General features: G+C 34.6%; 1 protein-coding gene across 1 annotated transcript; it reads right to left on the bottom strand.

Annotated features, from left to right (window-relative positions):
- Positions 1–13,122: 13,122 nt before the first annotated feature.
- LOC134258436 (trans-L-3-hydroxyproline dehydratase-like) lies at positions 13,123–16,130 on the bottom strand. The gene is made up of 4 exons (XM_062740985.1): positions 15,625–16,130; positions 14,785–14,937; positions 14,305–14,444; positions 13,123–13,931 (listed from the first exon to the last, which is right to left on the bottom strand). The coding sequence occupies exons 1-4, from the start codon at positions 16,088–16,090 to the stop codon at positions 13,671–13,673; spliced, it is 1,020 nt and encodes a 339-aa protein (XP_062596969.1). The 5' UTR covers positions 16,091–16,130; the 3' UTR covers positions 13,123–13,670.
- Between the last annotated feature and the right edge of the window lie 966 nt (positions 16,131–17,096).

Genomic DNA, 17,096 nt, shown 5'->3' with positions numbered 1-17,096 from the left:
TTTTTGTTTTCAGTGGAATTATCCCTTAATTCGATTTATTTCTTTTTTTTTTACATTTTTTTTAACCATCCAATCTCATGAATTAAAGAGTAGTTTTCATTTTACAAGTGTGTATAGTGAACAGGTACATGACAAACCTACCTCTTTTGTGCGTGTTACATTTGTGTTTTGCTTTCAAAGCAAGTTAATTGAAATGGCCACATGACCTAGAAATAGGCATTCTATCTCTGTTAGGGTGGGTTATACCAGGTTGTTTTGCTTACCGTAAGAATCACGAGCATGCACAGTTTTGCATCGTAGTGATACATGCATTTCACCTATACCTCAGAGCTTGGGCAGTAAAGCATGTGTCATTGTCTTTTTTGGCTGGCGGAATCAAAGATAATTTTTTAAATGCCTTCGGCGTTTTCTTTTTAAATTTTTTATGGGTGAAAAATTATTATTTATGAATAAGTAATACTCATTTGCAAACAAGTGTAAAACCTTCCCAAATATTTATATTTTATGGGGAAGGGGGGATGTCAGGATACAATTTATTTAAAGATATCACTGATTAAACAAGATAAAAACATACGCGACATGCTAATTGAAACATCTCACCTTTCTATTCATATTTTTCGTGTTTTTTTTTGTTTTTTTTTTTTTTGTGAAAGATCATGCAGAACTATATTGTCACTATAAGGGGATTTCTTTTGTTTTATTTCTATGTTTTGTTTGTTGTTATTTTATTATTTATTTATTTTTTAAGTTTTTTATGTGTTACCCGTTTGGTATCTCATTTATACACGACTGTACATTTACATTGCGTGAATGTGAAATATGCAAGCATACGTTAAATCAAAGTCTGCACTGCCAGTAAGATCAAACAGGACCCATTAGATCAAACAACAGATTTACAGGCTAATTTTACAAAGAACGTTAATCCTACATGTATGGATTAGTGGATCAGAACTGGCCATATAAACTTTCTATGCATTTACATGCATTTAATGGACTGTGTTTGATTTTAGTTGAGGAAAAATTACTTGATTTTATTTTGTGTATAAAAATATTCTTTTTTTTTAACACGGTCTGTTTTGACTATCTAAAAGTATACACATGTTGTATTTAGTACCCATTTTGTTCAGTACAGTACCTTCATAGTCGTACATTACAAAATGACCTCCAACTCAGTCAATTCTCATTCTCATGAAAAGTATTTTCATTGCTAGGAACCGACAATTAAAAAAAAATATTTTAAAAAAATGGATGTATGAAACAGTTATATAACTCGGTTATTGTTAATGATTTTGCAAGTGTTATGGGCTATAAATGGTACGTCATATGTAGACCATGGGAATCTGAAGACCTCACAAGCATTGTAGCTTGGTTGTACATTATTCCCCCTCATTCTGACATATCCATGCACTCGTACAAAATCAGAGATTATGTGTGTGATTTGAATGTCCAGTAAGTAACCACATATTATCTATTAGAAATCCTTGAATTATTGAAGAATTGTCTCATTGTATATTGACTATTAATCCTCCCAGTTTGATTAACAGGAGGCATGTATTTTAGTTATATGCAGATTTTCTTTTATACTATGTACCATCTGATATATTGTCTCCTGTCTCAACATCTTTTTCCCATGCTTTGTAAATACATCATTATTCCAAATCTGACCTACATTCCCATCACCGCTGGTTACCATCAGTCCTTGACATGTTACCGTGGTAACCAGGACTCCAAGGATTTTTGGTGGTGATCCTTGAAATGGAGTTTATAGAATCTCCAATGATGTCACTTTGGTCAAGATGTAAATCAGAGATTGAATTTAAATGTCATCAATTGAGGTTTTAAGTTATATAAATTATTCTTTGTATCAGTTTTTTGTTAAGGTATGTATGAAATCTGTTACAATATAGAACCCATTTTTCTGTGATACTAACATGTAAATAGGCATAATATATTTATGAAAGGCATTGCAAAGTCATTCAACTGTTTTTGCATACACTACAGTAGTTGTGAATAAGTTGTTGATTAGTTTTTGTTTTGCACATGGACATGTAGTATTTATTTAAATTTGAATGAAAAATACAAATATATAGCATCAGCTTTCTACATTTCTTGTAAACCACCACCAAATGGTTATGACTTTTTAGTGTGATAAACCCTATCAAAACAATCCCTGGCAGTATAGCTCTGGTTTTGTGTTAGTTATTTCCTCAGTGTAAATGAGCAATGAAACAGGTTGCTTCCTTGTTGAACCCCATTCCAGTTATTTAATTTCCATGTTTAGATATTGTGTTGTTTTTGCATTCAATAGATATATTGTTTCAAAGTTTGGTTGTCATTTGAATAAAGGGTTGAATAAGATAGGACATTGAGTGTTGTTTTTTATTATACTCTAAACATGTACTAGTATATTGTCATTGATAATTTGCCATCCTTCTATCTATTGGTCCATCAACTTTCCATTAATTTAGCCAAAGAAAAGGGATATGCACAAGCTGTCTTCAGTGTGGCTTTGCCTCATTGTCTATGAGATTATTAATATATCCCTATTATTATATAGTAACAAAACATAATAAGTGATTTATTTTGTTAAGGACCATTATATGAGAGGCAAACCCATGAACATGTGACGTTTTAGTTGATGGAAAACGATGTTTACTTAAGATAGAAGTTAACTCTTACATCAATTTGACAAGTCTTTTATTTAAAAAAAAAACAGATTTTTTCCATGATTTCATACACAGATATGATTAAGAGAAAAAAAATTGTGAAATTATGGACCACAGAATTCTGGTGAGCCTCTAAGAGAAGTAGTCCTGTTAGCTATTAATCATAGTAAATAATGTAAATGGATAATTGATAAGTCAATTAAATTAGTAAACAAAATTTTTTACTGTATAATGCAAAAAGCATTATTGTAGTTTTTATGGTCATGTGCCTTTGTGATTAATTGCAGACCTGCAAGCAATATGAAATGAACAAGATGTGTTTGTAAAACACTATGCGCCTGGCAGCAACAAAGTTAAAAAAGACTATTTTTATGCCCCGCCATGAATATGGCCAGGGCAGATAGTGTTTGGCATTTCCGTCTTCCATCCTTCCGTCTGTCCTTCTGTCACATTTTGCATTTAGCTCTGTTCAAAGCTAAGTTTCAAAGAAACTATCCAAGATATTTTCATCAAACTTCATATGCTGATAGATATTGATGAGAGCTATGCAACTGCATCAACATTTTTGACCATGACCTTTCCTTTGACCTTGACCACACTTTTCTTATATTAGTGTTTAGCTCAATTTTAAACATACCATTCAATAGGGCTGTGCAATATTACCGGTATATCGGTATATTGCGGTATTGTCCACCACGATAATATATCGCGATATGAAAATCAGATACCGGTATTTCACGATATTTATAAAAATATATAAAAACCTCCTTTATTGTAGAAACTGCTGAAATAATACTTGTAACTTCCCCAGGCCTTTTCAATCTAGTTTAAAAAAATACTTCGTCAGCTTTCAGAGGCAGATAGAGAGAAAAGAGAGAGAGATCGAGGAAGCTTTTCATTCACCGTCGCAATTTTAAATATCTTACTTTAAAATAAAATTAATAATTAATTAAAAGACTTTTAAATAAAATTATTAAGAAAGAAAATATATAAAACATTTCTACAGGGATTATACCATGTGTACTGTGGTTCTCAAAATCTCACGGAATCTACATGATCGACGATGAATGTTAACATGGTTAAGTTCAAGATACATATTACAAATAAATGGCCATCCATGTTTTCACTTGATAAAGTGTTGCTTTTTATTATTTTTTAACAAGTTTCATGCCATTTTAAACACCTTCACGCTATACTAGGAGCATGTATATTAAAACAATTCCCCATTTTCAAAAGTGAGTTATCTCCCCTCAAAATCGGAACTCTTCTACACTAGCACAACTTCCGCGGACTACACCAACAAAATAGTGATCAACTTACACGCTGCATTAAAAATTTTAAAAGAAGGAAACGGTTTGCAATTTTTTTTTAGATAATAAGCGATTTTATAAAGGGTCTGTTGCCCCCCCCCTTTCTAGAAAGCTATACGAATTAGCCAGGCACGTATCATCGTCTTTAAAAGTGGGGGGGGGGGGGGAGCAGCCAAAGAAATATGTTTTTTCTTACCTGGAAAAGTTGACAAGCAAAGAAAAACCTTGCCCAAAGTCGAAAAGCTACTTATATCAGTACCAGTTCCTTGGCATACAATACTACATTTCCCTTCTATAACTTTACTGTAGTATAAACTGTGTGTGTGTTGGGGGGGGGGGGGGGGGTTGGCAGCTTTCAATGAACATTTTCAATAGAAAAAGTAAAACATGAATAACACTTGAGAAAAGAATGTTTTCCGTTAATTAACAAGAAATACGCTAGGAAATTATTGTATCAATTTCGTGTTTCTGCTGTCAATTCTCTGATCTAAAACAAAATGTGTATTTTCCTCGGGAATATGCATGTACATGTATATGCTTAGATCCTGCACTAAAACTTTGATTAAATGCAGCTCAGACTTTATACGACATATGTAACACGAATTTAGGTCGATGCTATTTTAATTAGTCTTTCTTCGTTACATGAGCACATGAGATTAAATTATTCATTTAGAATTCCATTCAAAGTTTTTAATACTATGCATGCAGTGAATCAATTATTTTACAAATAAAAAATTCTGGAAACACGGTTAATTCAAATGAAATAGGCCTTTAATTGTCACCAAATGTGTTCTTGTAAGTAAAAGTTCTATTTTATGACATACAATCGAGCAAAAACGCAGTTTCTTGGTATCGGTCGCGGAAGACGAACTACTGCTGTATATGCAACAATTTCAGGGGTAAAACTGTAAATGGACATGTCATCAGTCTCCAAAAAATTCCTAGAGATGCAGAGAAGAAAATATGGCTGCAGCATGCTAGATTATTCGTAAAAACTAAAAATTCTTACATTTGTTCTGCACATTTTGTAAATAGTGATGATCCGTCTGCAGAACATCCACTACCGAAAATTTGTTTTTTATTTTATTTATTTATTTTTATTTATTTTTTCTTTTAAATAGGTCTATTCGAATATGCATCAGCATTTTATCAGTAATTTGTTTCTTTTCTGTTTTTTGTAAGAGGAGGGGGGGGGGGCTCACACAGCGCCTTATTATACTACTATACAGATTAATACAAATCCAGAAAGAGACAATGAGTGGGCAATTTAAAAAAATACGAATCATTTAAGATTTCTTTTTATTCACAAACACAATAACATTTTTCCATATGACAGAGGCATTACACCATGTTTACATCAAGAACGTCCGCGGAAGTGACTTTATTTATAGCGCATGCGTATTAAACACAGTAAAAGAGTTCCCTTCAGGGGAAATAACTCACCTTTTGAAAATGGGGAATAGAAACAGGCCAACGCAGTTCCTGATCGTATGTCATAATGTGAAATTAGGTCGGGTCAGACTAAAACACCAAACGCCCGAAAATAGGTCACAATTTCTTTCTGGCTTTAATTTTGTTCTGTGACCAGATAAAATTTCCATATAGTATGTATTGTTTTAATCATCAAGTTACATTTTATGCTATTTCAATCAAACACCCCCCACCCCCCAAAAAAAAAAAACGTATAAAGAATATACTATGCATAAACTTTTTTTTCAATTTGAAAATACATCGTATGAGTACATTTTGTTTTAATATTTTACCTGATATAGTTACTATAATTATGTGTGCGATTAATGTCTTATTCCCCGCCCCCTTTAAAATCATAGATAAATTCAAATAGTCTTTTGAACTTGACAGCATTTTAAACTTCACACGTTGATACATATTGATGAGAGCTATTCAACTGCATCAAAATTTTTTACCTTGACTTTCCTTTGACCTTGACCTCGCTTATCTTTAATTAGTGTTTTTGCTCAGTTTTAAAGATACCATTCAAGATATTTTTATCAAAGTTCACATATTGATCCATATTGATGAGAGCAATTCAACTGCATGAACACTTTTTACCCTGACCTTTTCTTTGACCTTGCCCCCATTTTTCCTAAATCAGTGTCTTCATAAACTTCATATGCTGATACATACTGATGTAAGCAATTCAACTGCATCAACATTTTTAGCTCTTCTGAGCCAAAGGCTCAAAGAGCTAATGCTATGGCCATTTGTGCGGTGTGCGTCGTGCGGTGTGCGGTGTGCGTTAACTTTTTAGAATATGGGCCATAACTCAAGAACCCCTTGGCCAATCCGTGTCAAATTTGTCACAGGGTATCCTTGGCCTAAGGGCTACCATTTATACTAAAATAAGGGTTGGGACCCTGAAACAAGGGGAGATAATCAGGAAAACAAAACCAAAAGTACTGGTTGCTAAAAAATCTTCTTCTCCAGAACCACCAGGCAGATTTTCACCAAATTTACATACAAGGATCAGGATATGTTGAAGATTAAAAATTGTTCAAGGCATGACCCTGGGGCAAAGGGCGTGGCTTCAAGGTCACTTTAAAGTTGACCTAAATTTACAATTAATAAAAATGTTCATATTTTGCTTACTATAAAGGACTAGGATCATCAAATCTTGTAAGTTGATGCATCTTAGGACTTCACATCATGTTAACTCAAAAGTAGGTCACGGTGACCTACTTTTTAAATTTTGCGGGCATTTGTTTTCAAATTGATTTAAAGGCATATTTTGGATACTTTAAGGCCTATGATCATCAAACTTAGTCAGTTGATGCATCTTGGGTCCTTGAACAACGTCAACTTAAAAGTAGGTCACCGTGACCTACTTTTTGAACTTTATGACTTATCCTTTTTAAAACATTTAATCCCATTATTTCAGGCACTGAAAGGGTTAGAATCATCAAATCTTGTAAGTTGCTGCATCATGGGACCTTAAAACATATTTAAGAAAAAGTAGGTCACTGTGACCTACTTTTAGAATTTTGCAGGCATTTGTTTTCAAATTGTTTAAAAGCCATATTTTGATTACCTTCAAACCTACGATCATCAAACTTGGTCAGGAGATGCATCTTGGGACTCTGAAAAATGTCGACCAAAATGTAGGTCACGGTGACCTACTTTTGACATTTTATGGCTATATTTAAGTATCTTAGGTATTTATTGGCTTAGAATCATCAAACTTTGTGTGTTGATGCATCTTGGGTTTTCGGAGAATGTCGACCAAAAAGTAGGTCACGGTGACCTACTTTTGACATTTTATGGCTATATTTATGTATCTCCAGTACTTATTGGCTTAGAATCATCAAACTTTGTCAGTTGATGCATCTTGGGTTTTCGGAGAATTTCAACCAAAAAGTAGGTCATGGTGACCTACTTTTGAATATCTCAGGTATTTATTGACTTAGAATTATCAAACTTGGTCAGCAGATGCATCTTGGGACTCTAAAAAATGTCAACCAAAATGTAGGTCACAATGACCTACTTTCAACATTTTATAGCTATATTTAAGTATTCTCCGGTACTTATTGGCTTAGAATCATCAAACTTTGTCAGTTGATGCATCTTGGTTTCTTTTCGGAGAATGTTGACCAAAAAGTAGGTCACGGTGACCTACTTTTGACATTTTATGGCTATTTTTATGTATCTCTAGTACTTATCGATTTAGAATCATCATACTTTGTCAGTTGATGCATCTTTGGTTTTCGGAGAATGTCGACCTAAGAGTAGGTCATGGTGACCTACTTTTGAATATATCAGGTATTTAATGGCTTAGAATTATCAAACTTGGTCAGCAGATGCATCTTGGGACTCTAAAAAATGTCAACCAAAATGTAGGTCACAATGACCTACTTTCGACATTTTATGGCTATATTTAAGTATCCCTGGTACTTATTGATTAAGAATCATCATACTTTGTCAGTTGATGCATCTTGAGTTTTCTGAGAATGTTGACTAAAGAGTAGGTCACAGTGACCTACTTTTGAATATCTCAGGTATTTATTGGCTTAGAATTATCAAACTTAGTCAGCAGATGCATCTTGGGACTCTGAAAAATGTTGACTAAAATGTAGACATTTTATGGCTATATTTAAGTATTTTAGGTATTTATTGGCTTAGAATAATCAAACTTTGTCACTTGATGCATTTTGTGATTTCCAAGAATGTAGACCAAAAAGTAGTTCTAATTGGCTAAGAATCATCAAACTTTGTCAGGTGATGCAACTTGGGTCTTTAATAGGATACTTAGGGTTAGAGGCTTCAAATACAAGTGATAGGTTGTACAATTTATCAGAAGAGCGATTCAAGGCCCTTGGGCCTCTTGTTGACCTTGACCTTTTATTTGACCTTGACCTTTCCCTTTACTTTACTCATCTTTAATTTGTGTTTAGATCAGTTTTAAAGATACCATTCAAGATATTTTTATCAAACTTCATATGCTGTTACATACTGATGAGATCAATATTCAACTGCATCGACATTTTTGACCTTGACCTCTGACCTCACTTTTCCTAATTAAGTGTAAAATTCATATTCTGATACATATTGGTGTAAGCAATTCAACTGCATTAACATTATTCACCTTGACCTTTTATTTGACCTTTACCTCACTTTTATCAAATTGTGTTTAAGTCAGTTTTAATTCAAGAAATCATTCATGATATTTTTATCAAACTAAGTATGCTGATACACACCAAAGAGAAATATGCAACTGCACCAACATTTTTGACCTTGACCTTTCCTTTGACCTTGACCTCACTTTTCTTAAATCATTGCCAAACTTTATGTGATGATACATACTGATGTAAGCAATTCAACTGTATTAACATTTTAGACGTTAACCTTTCATTTGACCTTGACCTCACTGTTATCAAATTGTTTTTAAGTCTGTTGTAAAGAAACCATTTATAATATATTCATATGCTGAAACATACTGATGAGAGCTTTTTAACTGCATCAACATTTTTTGACCTTGGCATTTCCTTTGACATTGACCTCATTTTTAGGAAATTGGTGTCAAACTTCATATGCTGATGTATAAAGATGTAAGCAATTCAATTGAATCACTATTCAAGATATTCTGATCATATTTCTTACACTAATAATCAGAAGCCTGGAAGGCTTCAATGGCGTCGAAAAAGAAAAACAATTTCAAAAGATGTGAAGATAGGTCAAGTGAGTGACTCTGGTAACATAATAATAAAATATTTAATACAGTTACAGTGAAGGGCCTCATGTCCTGGTCTGAATGATTAGCAGAAATGTTCATGCTCAATATCAAACTATTTTATAATTTCTTTTCAGTCAATCGAAGACATATGAAGGGTTACATAAATTCATATATTATTTTTTCTAATTGCCATTGTCAGAGCGTTGTTCTACAGTGTAGTGATTGCATTTAAACCATGACTCTAAATGTTACAAGTATGATTGAGTTACGATAGGGCGCGGTAAACAAATAGAGGAAATGGATAAATATATAACAGTAATACTACAGAGGCCTGTTCAGCAGAGCGAACGTTCGCGAGCGATCGCCAAAATTAATATTGGAAATATAAGGAATTTTGGCGTGCGCTCGCGAATTCGCTCTGCTGAACAGGCCTCTGGTCAATATCAGCGGTTGTTCGGATAAAGTTGGATTTAAGATTGTTAAAGTAAAGCTAAGATTAAGAAATTCAATCTTTATAATCTTATAGTATTCGTGTTTATTTTGTAATTATTTTACAGTCTTGAAGGTTGTTTGTATTACAGTAATCAGTCCCAAAATGTCATTCATGTCAATGTCACCCTCTCTGTACTCTGTAGAAATTCATCCACAACAACCATAACATTTTTCTTGCGTAAAAATTAAACACAATATCGTTGTTTTGTAGTAGATTTAATGGACACAATTTGATGTAATTTTATATTCAAGCTATTATTCATTGTGAGCGTTTTCAAAGAAATTGGTTTATAGCTGTTGCTATTTTCTATTGCGGATGCATATGCAGCCACCGACACATTCGGTCGCGTAAATCTGACCGATCACTAGATGACGCTCGAGCTTCGCTCGACGCCATAAAAATGTTCATGTTGCATTACTAATATACCCTCGGCGGGGCATTTATGTCCTATGGACATATTTCTCGTTAGAATATAGATCACAGTTAAAGCCACAAGGTCACTGACCTTGGTGTCATTTAAAAGAACTTAATTAGTGGAGAATGCACACCAAATATGAAGTCTCTGTCTCCTATGGTTCAAAAGTTATGGGAAGGTTCAAAAAGACTATTTTTAGCTTATAGGTAACAGTCAAGGTAACAAGGTCATTGGCCTTGGTGTCATTTGGAAGAGTAATCAGTAGAGTATGCATACCAAATATGAAGTTTCTGTCTCTCATGGTTCAAAAGTTATGGCGAAGGTTAAAGTTGACAACAGACAGAAAGACAAACAGACGGACAGGACAAACACAATATGCGCCCCCATCTATCGATCCGGGCGCAAAAAATCGTAAAAATAGTAAGAGCTACAGATTCATCAGACTCGAGAAACACTGGGCTACTGAGTAATCATGGTACTGTAAATCACTTTTTATTCACGAGAACTTAATTTTCGCGTAATTACGTGAGACAATGCGTTCGCGAAAATTTAATTCTCGCGTATAAAAGTATTCCTTACGTTTGTATAGAGGAATAACAACTATTCGTGAAAATTATGTCTCGCTTACAAAGAGTCAATGACAATCTTGCGAAAATAAGGTGTCGTGAAAATTTAGTGATCTACAGTAATTAAGTTGAAACTTGTGTGAAAGCTTCCTAAGGTAGATTATGTTTTATTGGACTGTTTGTTTGTTGCCTGTGGTCACGGCGTCACGGCGTCAGGCTGTATAAGGATTGATATTTGCAAGATCCGAAACTAATAGATCATACCTAGAGAGCTAGATTTTGTACAAGCTGATTTACACTGGAAATCTTTACCTGCATTTTAAAAGAAACAGTTTTCAGAAAAAAGAATGATATTACTGATGCAAAATACTTAAGTGTTTACTTCCTTAATCTTTTTGCATGGAACAATTATTTCATGTGATTCGCCGTTTCAACATGTCCGTGTGTCCTTTTTTCTGCATTTCTAGACTACTGGATCAGTCCATTTATATTCTACGAAAGGGGTGAATCGCTCTTTTTGCGCCATATGTCAGTTAGTAAGCTCGTGACGTTTCCTTGGATTGTTCTATTGTGTGAATGGGTGTGCTAACTTTTATGGAATTAAATAAAGTTTGTCCTTTTAACCTCCTTTTAATACTTCAGAAATTCTATCTATAAATTTTATCTCAAAAACATATTGTATATATCAGTATATGAACAAGCAACACTAAATAATTGATTTTTTAGACGGGCTCACGTGACCCCGTCTATTAGTTTACTGTCAAAGCCCTCAAAACGTAAGCCGTGGTGATAACGCTCGGAACTACTCGGATGTCTCGCGCACTCGACAATAACCTCGGACGTAATACGATGGCATCCATTAAGGACTACTTTCAACCTCGTTTTAAAAATGGTTGGAAACATGTTTGAATGGAGCGAAGCGGAGTCAGCCGAGGATTGCCGATTGTGGTGATAACACATGAAGTAAATCTACGCTATATCAAAGAGTGCAGAAGTAGTTTTGATAAAAATATAAACATTCTGTATGAAACTGAAGGAAGTGATATAAACTTTCTAAATCAAATTATTGAAGCATTCTGTAAATGTAAACTCAAAATATTAATTGTAAACTCAAAATATTAATTGTAAAACACACTAGTAAACAAAGTACTCTTCTGCGTACGCATCATCCATTGCTTATTTCTAATTTGTTTCCCGATCCCGCAGTTGGACTAGTCCAGTAATACACAACACAGTTCAACAAGTCATGGTCTCCAGATGCATGAACATTTGTATCCCCGTTTCAGATGCACACAATAGATAAGAAACCAGTACAAAATCTTAGATTTTTCTTTCCACAAAGGCCTAAATATTGAATTTTCTTATTTCATTCTCAATATATGCATTAAAGTGGCACAACCCCCCTTCCTTTTTAAGAGAAAAAAATGAATAAACACATTGTTACTGTTTACTTCAGTGGAATAACTGACAAAATGTGTATTTTTAATTATATACATCTTTTAAAATTTCACAATGCATGAATTCATTACAGATATTATTGATATTATATATACATGTAATAATAGGTGTAATGTACAGTGTAGCTTTCAATTTACATCCAAGGGCAGAACACTCCAATTGCAGACCCCCCCCCCCCCCAACAGAATATATAACAACTCTTTAGTATGCAGTGTAGAGATTATTTTTTTGTAACAGTAAGTAAAATAAAATCAAGGATTTCATTAACACAAGGTTTTCAAAATATAAAGTAAGGACATATTTTAAACCCACAAAAGTATTACTCAAAAGGTTTATCACTCCTCATGCTGATATTTATGGATTTAGTCAGGCAAGCTTTTTAAAAAGCTGTTAGTTGTTACTTTTGGTATTGAAAAGTACAGGCAAGTAAATAAATCTTAGATAACTATATGCATCGTCATGGAGTACTAGATTATCTGTTGGTCTCTGTTCATCCTATAATTCTGTTGCTTTTGGGCAACATACATGTATCCTCGTCCATTAGTTTGTATTTGGTTTATTTTATTCCTTTGTGGGTCCTTAACCGTACTTTATTATACTCTGATGACCGTTAAGACCCTTGAGTTTTTTTTAAGAGTTTGAGGCACCAGATAAAGATTTAAAACATCATGTCTCACGAGTAAAATAATTTCCATTTTCAACTAAACATTTCATTTTATGGTTATTACTTTTTCTTTGTTTTTTTTTTTCTAACTCTTTTTCCTAATTAGCCATTTTTGCGTAATGGAGTGATGTGGTAGATAGGCAGCTGTGGTCAGTTTGAACATGGCTCTTCCTGGTCATCTTACCCTGCATGGAAAACTGTGTAGAATGTAATTAGTTAGGTTTTGACCTCAAATTGTCCTCAGCTTGCATTAATTAAGCTTAGGAATTTGGAATCAATAGACCCCTTTTTATAGATAGTAGTATCTTTATTGGCGTATACATTGCATATATTGCCACATATAACATTACTTTATATACATGTACATACATTGGTTAAAAGGTGTTGCACAGGTACTATTACAAATATGTAGAAAACTAAAAGAAAAAAAAAGTAGCAATGCAGGTGTCTTTTGTACTATTAATGCTGCTGAATGGTAGCGTTTTCCCTCTTTTTAAAAATTCAAACACATTTCCCAAGTATTTTAAGAAGAATTGGAATTAAGTAATTCAATAAATTTTGCCATACTAGGTCACCGTCTTACATAATAATATTTTTTAATATATTTTTACACATCTTTCGACTATGTGCCTCACCTAGTCTTGGCATTAATTTTTCTTATTTTGCAGATTTACACAAATATTATTGAGGTTTATATCTTTCACACAAATATTTCATAAGAACATTTAATGGTGCAGGAAACTTTTGATCCAGAATTGTGATGTTCATGATTTGTACATCTATAATAATTTATTTCACAAACATTACATCCATTCTTCCGGAAGCATTATAATAAAACTTAAAATTTACTGTTTTACTTTCCTAACAATTTGTGTAACGTTTATTGATTCAAGCCGTGGACAAGACACAGTAATTATTTTAATAAAAATCCTCTGCCTACAGCGTCACTTTCTTCCAGTGTAAATGTAGAATTTCCACAGAAATAACCTTGACCTTTCACCTCAGTGACCACGGCCTTGTGATTTCCACAGCTGACCTCCTTGGCGACTTTTGCCGTGAATACTTCACCAGAAGGTCCACGAAATGTCCTGGGCTGACCAAGCTTGATTTTATTTTTATAGTATTGAAGAGCGATTCTAGCAGATGTCCCTGACCCACACGGAGATCTATCTACCTGGAAAATTGACCAAAAAATCGTGGTTAAGAGGAATTAAAGTTAGTGCGTTAAAAAAGAAATTGAATCAGAATACTAGTATGAGAATTTTCACTACTAATGATAATGGCAAGATGATCTCCCCTTTTTAAAATTGTTACTGAGATTTTCCATCCCTTTGATTTATTAACCGATCTGGTGCATTATTTTCAACGTCGATTGTTTAATACAAATCTAACATATAACGTTTATGCATCAGTTTAAATATTTATCTTCTTGAAATTACATGCTTAGGATATCAACTGAATATAAAAATTATTTGGGCCAAGGAAAGGTGTAAACTAAATGGAATTTTATGGTGACCAGTGTCTAATCCACAGAACGCGATACTAACCGCTCTCTCAGCATACACACACATAGTGTCTGTTATTTCATCTGAATGGCCATCGTTTCCGTCCGTCAGAATCGTACCATACAGAAAAGACACGCCTTCAGTCTCGGGGTGCTCCAGCAACAGCTGCCCTCTCAAAATGTCTTGAAAAAGAAATTTGCAATGTCAAAAAAAAAAAAAAAATAAAAAGACAGATAAATAAGAAAAAGTCGGCAATAAATAAAATAATATTCAATGTTAATTTAGTGAAAATCATGAAAATTCCAGGGACCTCCTCCCTCGATACCCCCCCTTTTAGTATATCCGCGCATGCAAAGGGGCTTTAAGTGGACAAAAAGCCACCAACAATGTATTCACTTCACTATGACGACACAAGTTGTTTTCCACCCTTTCAGTCTCAATACCTTGGTTCAATAATGTTTCCCCTCATTTCTACTACAGAACTCCGCCACTGTTCAAAGGTCTGCCCCCCCCCCCCCTTACCTGTCGTGGCTCCAGCCGCTGCCCTCAGCTCGGACACTCGTGAGTTTCTGACGTCCAGACCATATTGTCCAGCTGACAAAATGGCATAGAAAGCTCCTGCATACACAATGTCCACCGTTATTTTACCGTGGCCAGGAACATCCACGCTCAGATCTGGAAAATAATACGCCTTTCTTCCAACAGTGCATCGTGGAATCGGTTATAATGAATGATCCGGTTATAAAAAGTCCATAGCTTGTCTTCAAGGTCAGACGAGACGTTCCTCAATATCTGTTTGTGTATCTTCGTAATGTATGAAAAATATTCAAAATTTCAATAACATTCTGATTTTTTAAACCAGCTTCTAAACGTTTTTAAAAATCCAAACACTGAAACATTTGAAATTGGAAAATTATTTTTCTTCCCAAAAGGATTATATAAGAAAAACTACCCCTGGTATCTTTCAGAAATGCCTGGTAAGGTGCCTCAATTTTTTGTGAGTAAACAATGCAATGGAGACTAAGATGAAATTATAATGTTGAGAATGTCTTTCCTTGGTATGCAGGCAATTTGTTCAGAATCATTTATTTTCCGAGATTTTTTCAGTAATGAAGTTTTCGGACTTTGTCTAAAACAGCCCCAGGAAGGACCTAATGTATTTTCACCAAAAGGCATCATTCTATATTAAATACCATATCGATTCTTTATGTTAGATAATAGTACAGAAAAAATTAATTCGGTGTTGTTTCCAACGGCTTAAACAACTGCTAAAGGTTCAAGATTAGAAGGGGGAAATTCAGCCTCTATAGCTAAGTTTGCATAGTTAGTGCTGGAAAAGCTGAAAGTTTTATGTATGCCTACCTGGTTTAAAGACGAAGCAAGGCACACTTTGGAACCTCACAGCGCCGGTGTTCCTCCCATCATATGTCACGTAAGCAGCCACTGGCCCACAAGGACATTGAATATTTATCTGAGTCTCTGGAACAGTGACGTTTTTAACGAGCCCCTTTTCTATGGCATAACGTCCTAATGCAATCACAGCGTGCCCACACATGGTAGAGTATCCCTCGTTATGAATAAAGATTGAAGCAAAATCACACGTTTTTATATCTGAAGGCACGACCAGCGCTCCATACATGTCATAGTGTCCCCGCGGTTCCCACATTAACAATTTCCGGTACTCGTCCAAGTCACTTTTGAGATAGTTCATTTTGTCCAGAAGTGTTCGACCTTTGATTTCTGGGTATCCCTTTTCTATGATCCTTAAGGGTTCTCCACCAGTGTGCATTTCGGTTGTGGATATCGACACAGGATAAACAAGAGGCATGGTTGTCCTGTCCTTGTAAATGACCCAGAAAAAGTTTAAAAAGTTTATCTTGCCTTTAAAAGAAGCTCCTTCCCACGGAAGAGAATACAGATATGCACTACTTGTGAAAGCCAAAAATACCAAGGGGTGCCCAACGGGTAAACTTATCACCAGAAAAACAATCAAAAGTAACACGAGTTCAACAAGTATGCTAGAGATTGTTTTGCCCTCTACATGATCTGTAATGGCGATAGTTCATACATATCTGATGTGTTTGATAAATCTAAGCAAGATCATCCTAGCGAACGTCCGACGCAAGTGTTTATCGAACTACGATCGCTAACTCAATTCGTTAATGCAGAGAGTGACCGAACTTGAGAAAGTACAGTCCTCATATGTCAAGACCATAGAGTCTCTCAAAAATTCATTCAATGAGTTAAAATCAGAAAATGAACCGCTTTCCAATATAACCAACAAAATACAATCAGATTTTGTCTCACATGCAACTGGATGTGAAACTTCTCGCAAAAATACCAAAGCACATTTGAAAAAAAAAACTCGATTGTCTTGACTTCATTGAATATCAAGCTGTGAACAAGAAAATGAATGAAGAAATATCAAGAGTATCCAAAGTGTGTGTTAATTTACAAAAACAAATTTCTAACACAAAAACACAAAAATCATATGCTTCAGCTATTTCCCCGCAGAGGACCCCTTCTTCAGCCGAGGTGGAATTTAAAGGGAATTCACACCTGAGCGAACAAGCTATCTATTACTATACAGACAACGCTGATTGTTCCATTGCCCGTCCACCCACACACGTCGATAATATACCTGGCCCGTCTGCAGCGATCAGTCCAAATACACAAGAGTTAGCCGACCATTCACACAAAACGACCCTGTCGTTAGCAAAAATACTAGTTGTAGCAAAACTACATATGCCGCAAATCAGTACACACCTTTGGGTAAGAAAGTTGTGCACGTCAATTCTTGTCAAAACAAGAGTAACACCATGCCTGACTCAGTT

Source organism: Saccostrea cucullata, unplaced genomic scaffold, assembly GCF_032062105.1.
Source record: "Saccostrea cucullata isolate Sc308-1 unplaced genomic scaffold, CSIRO_AGI_Scuc_v1 ctg4, whole genome shotgun sequence".
Lineage (NCBI taxonomy): Eukaryota > Metazoa > Mollusca > Bivalvia > Ostreida > Ostreidae > Saccostrea > Saccostrea cuccullata.
The sequence above is the reverse complement of the archived record's forward strand: the minus strand, read 5'-3'. Positions and strand labels throughout refer to the sequence as shown.

Coding starts and splice junctions, on each gene's coding strand:
- LOC134258436 (XM_062740985.1), bottom strand. CDS start 16,090: ATGCCTCTTGTTTATCCTGTGTCGATATCCACAACCGAAATGCACACT. Junction 14,938..15,624: donor TTGCTTCGTCTTTAAACCAG/GTAGGCATACAT, acceptor ATTATTTTCCAG/ATCTGAGCGTGGATGTTCCT. Junction 13,932..14,304: donor GTGTGTATGCTGAGAGAGCG/GTTAGTATCGCG, acceptor TCAATTTTCCAG/GTAGATAGATCTCCGTGTGG.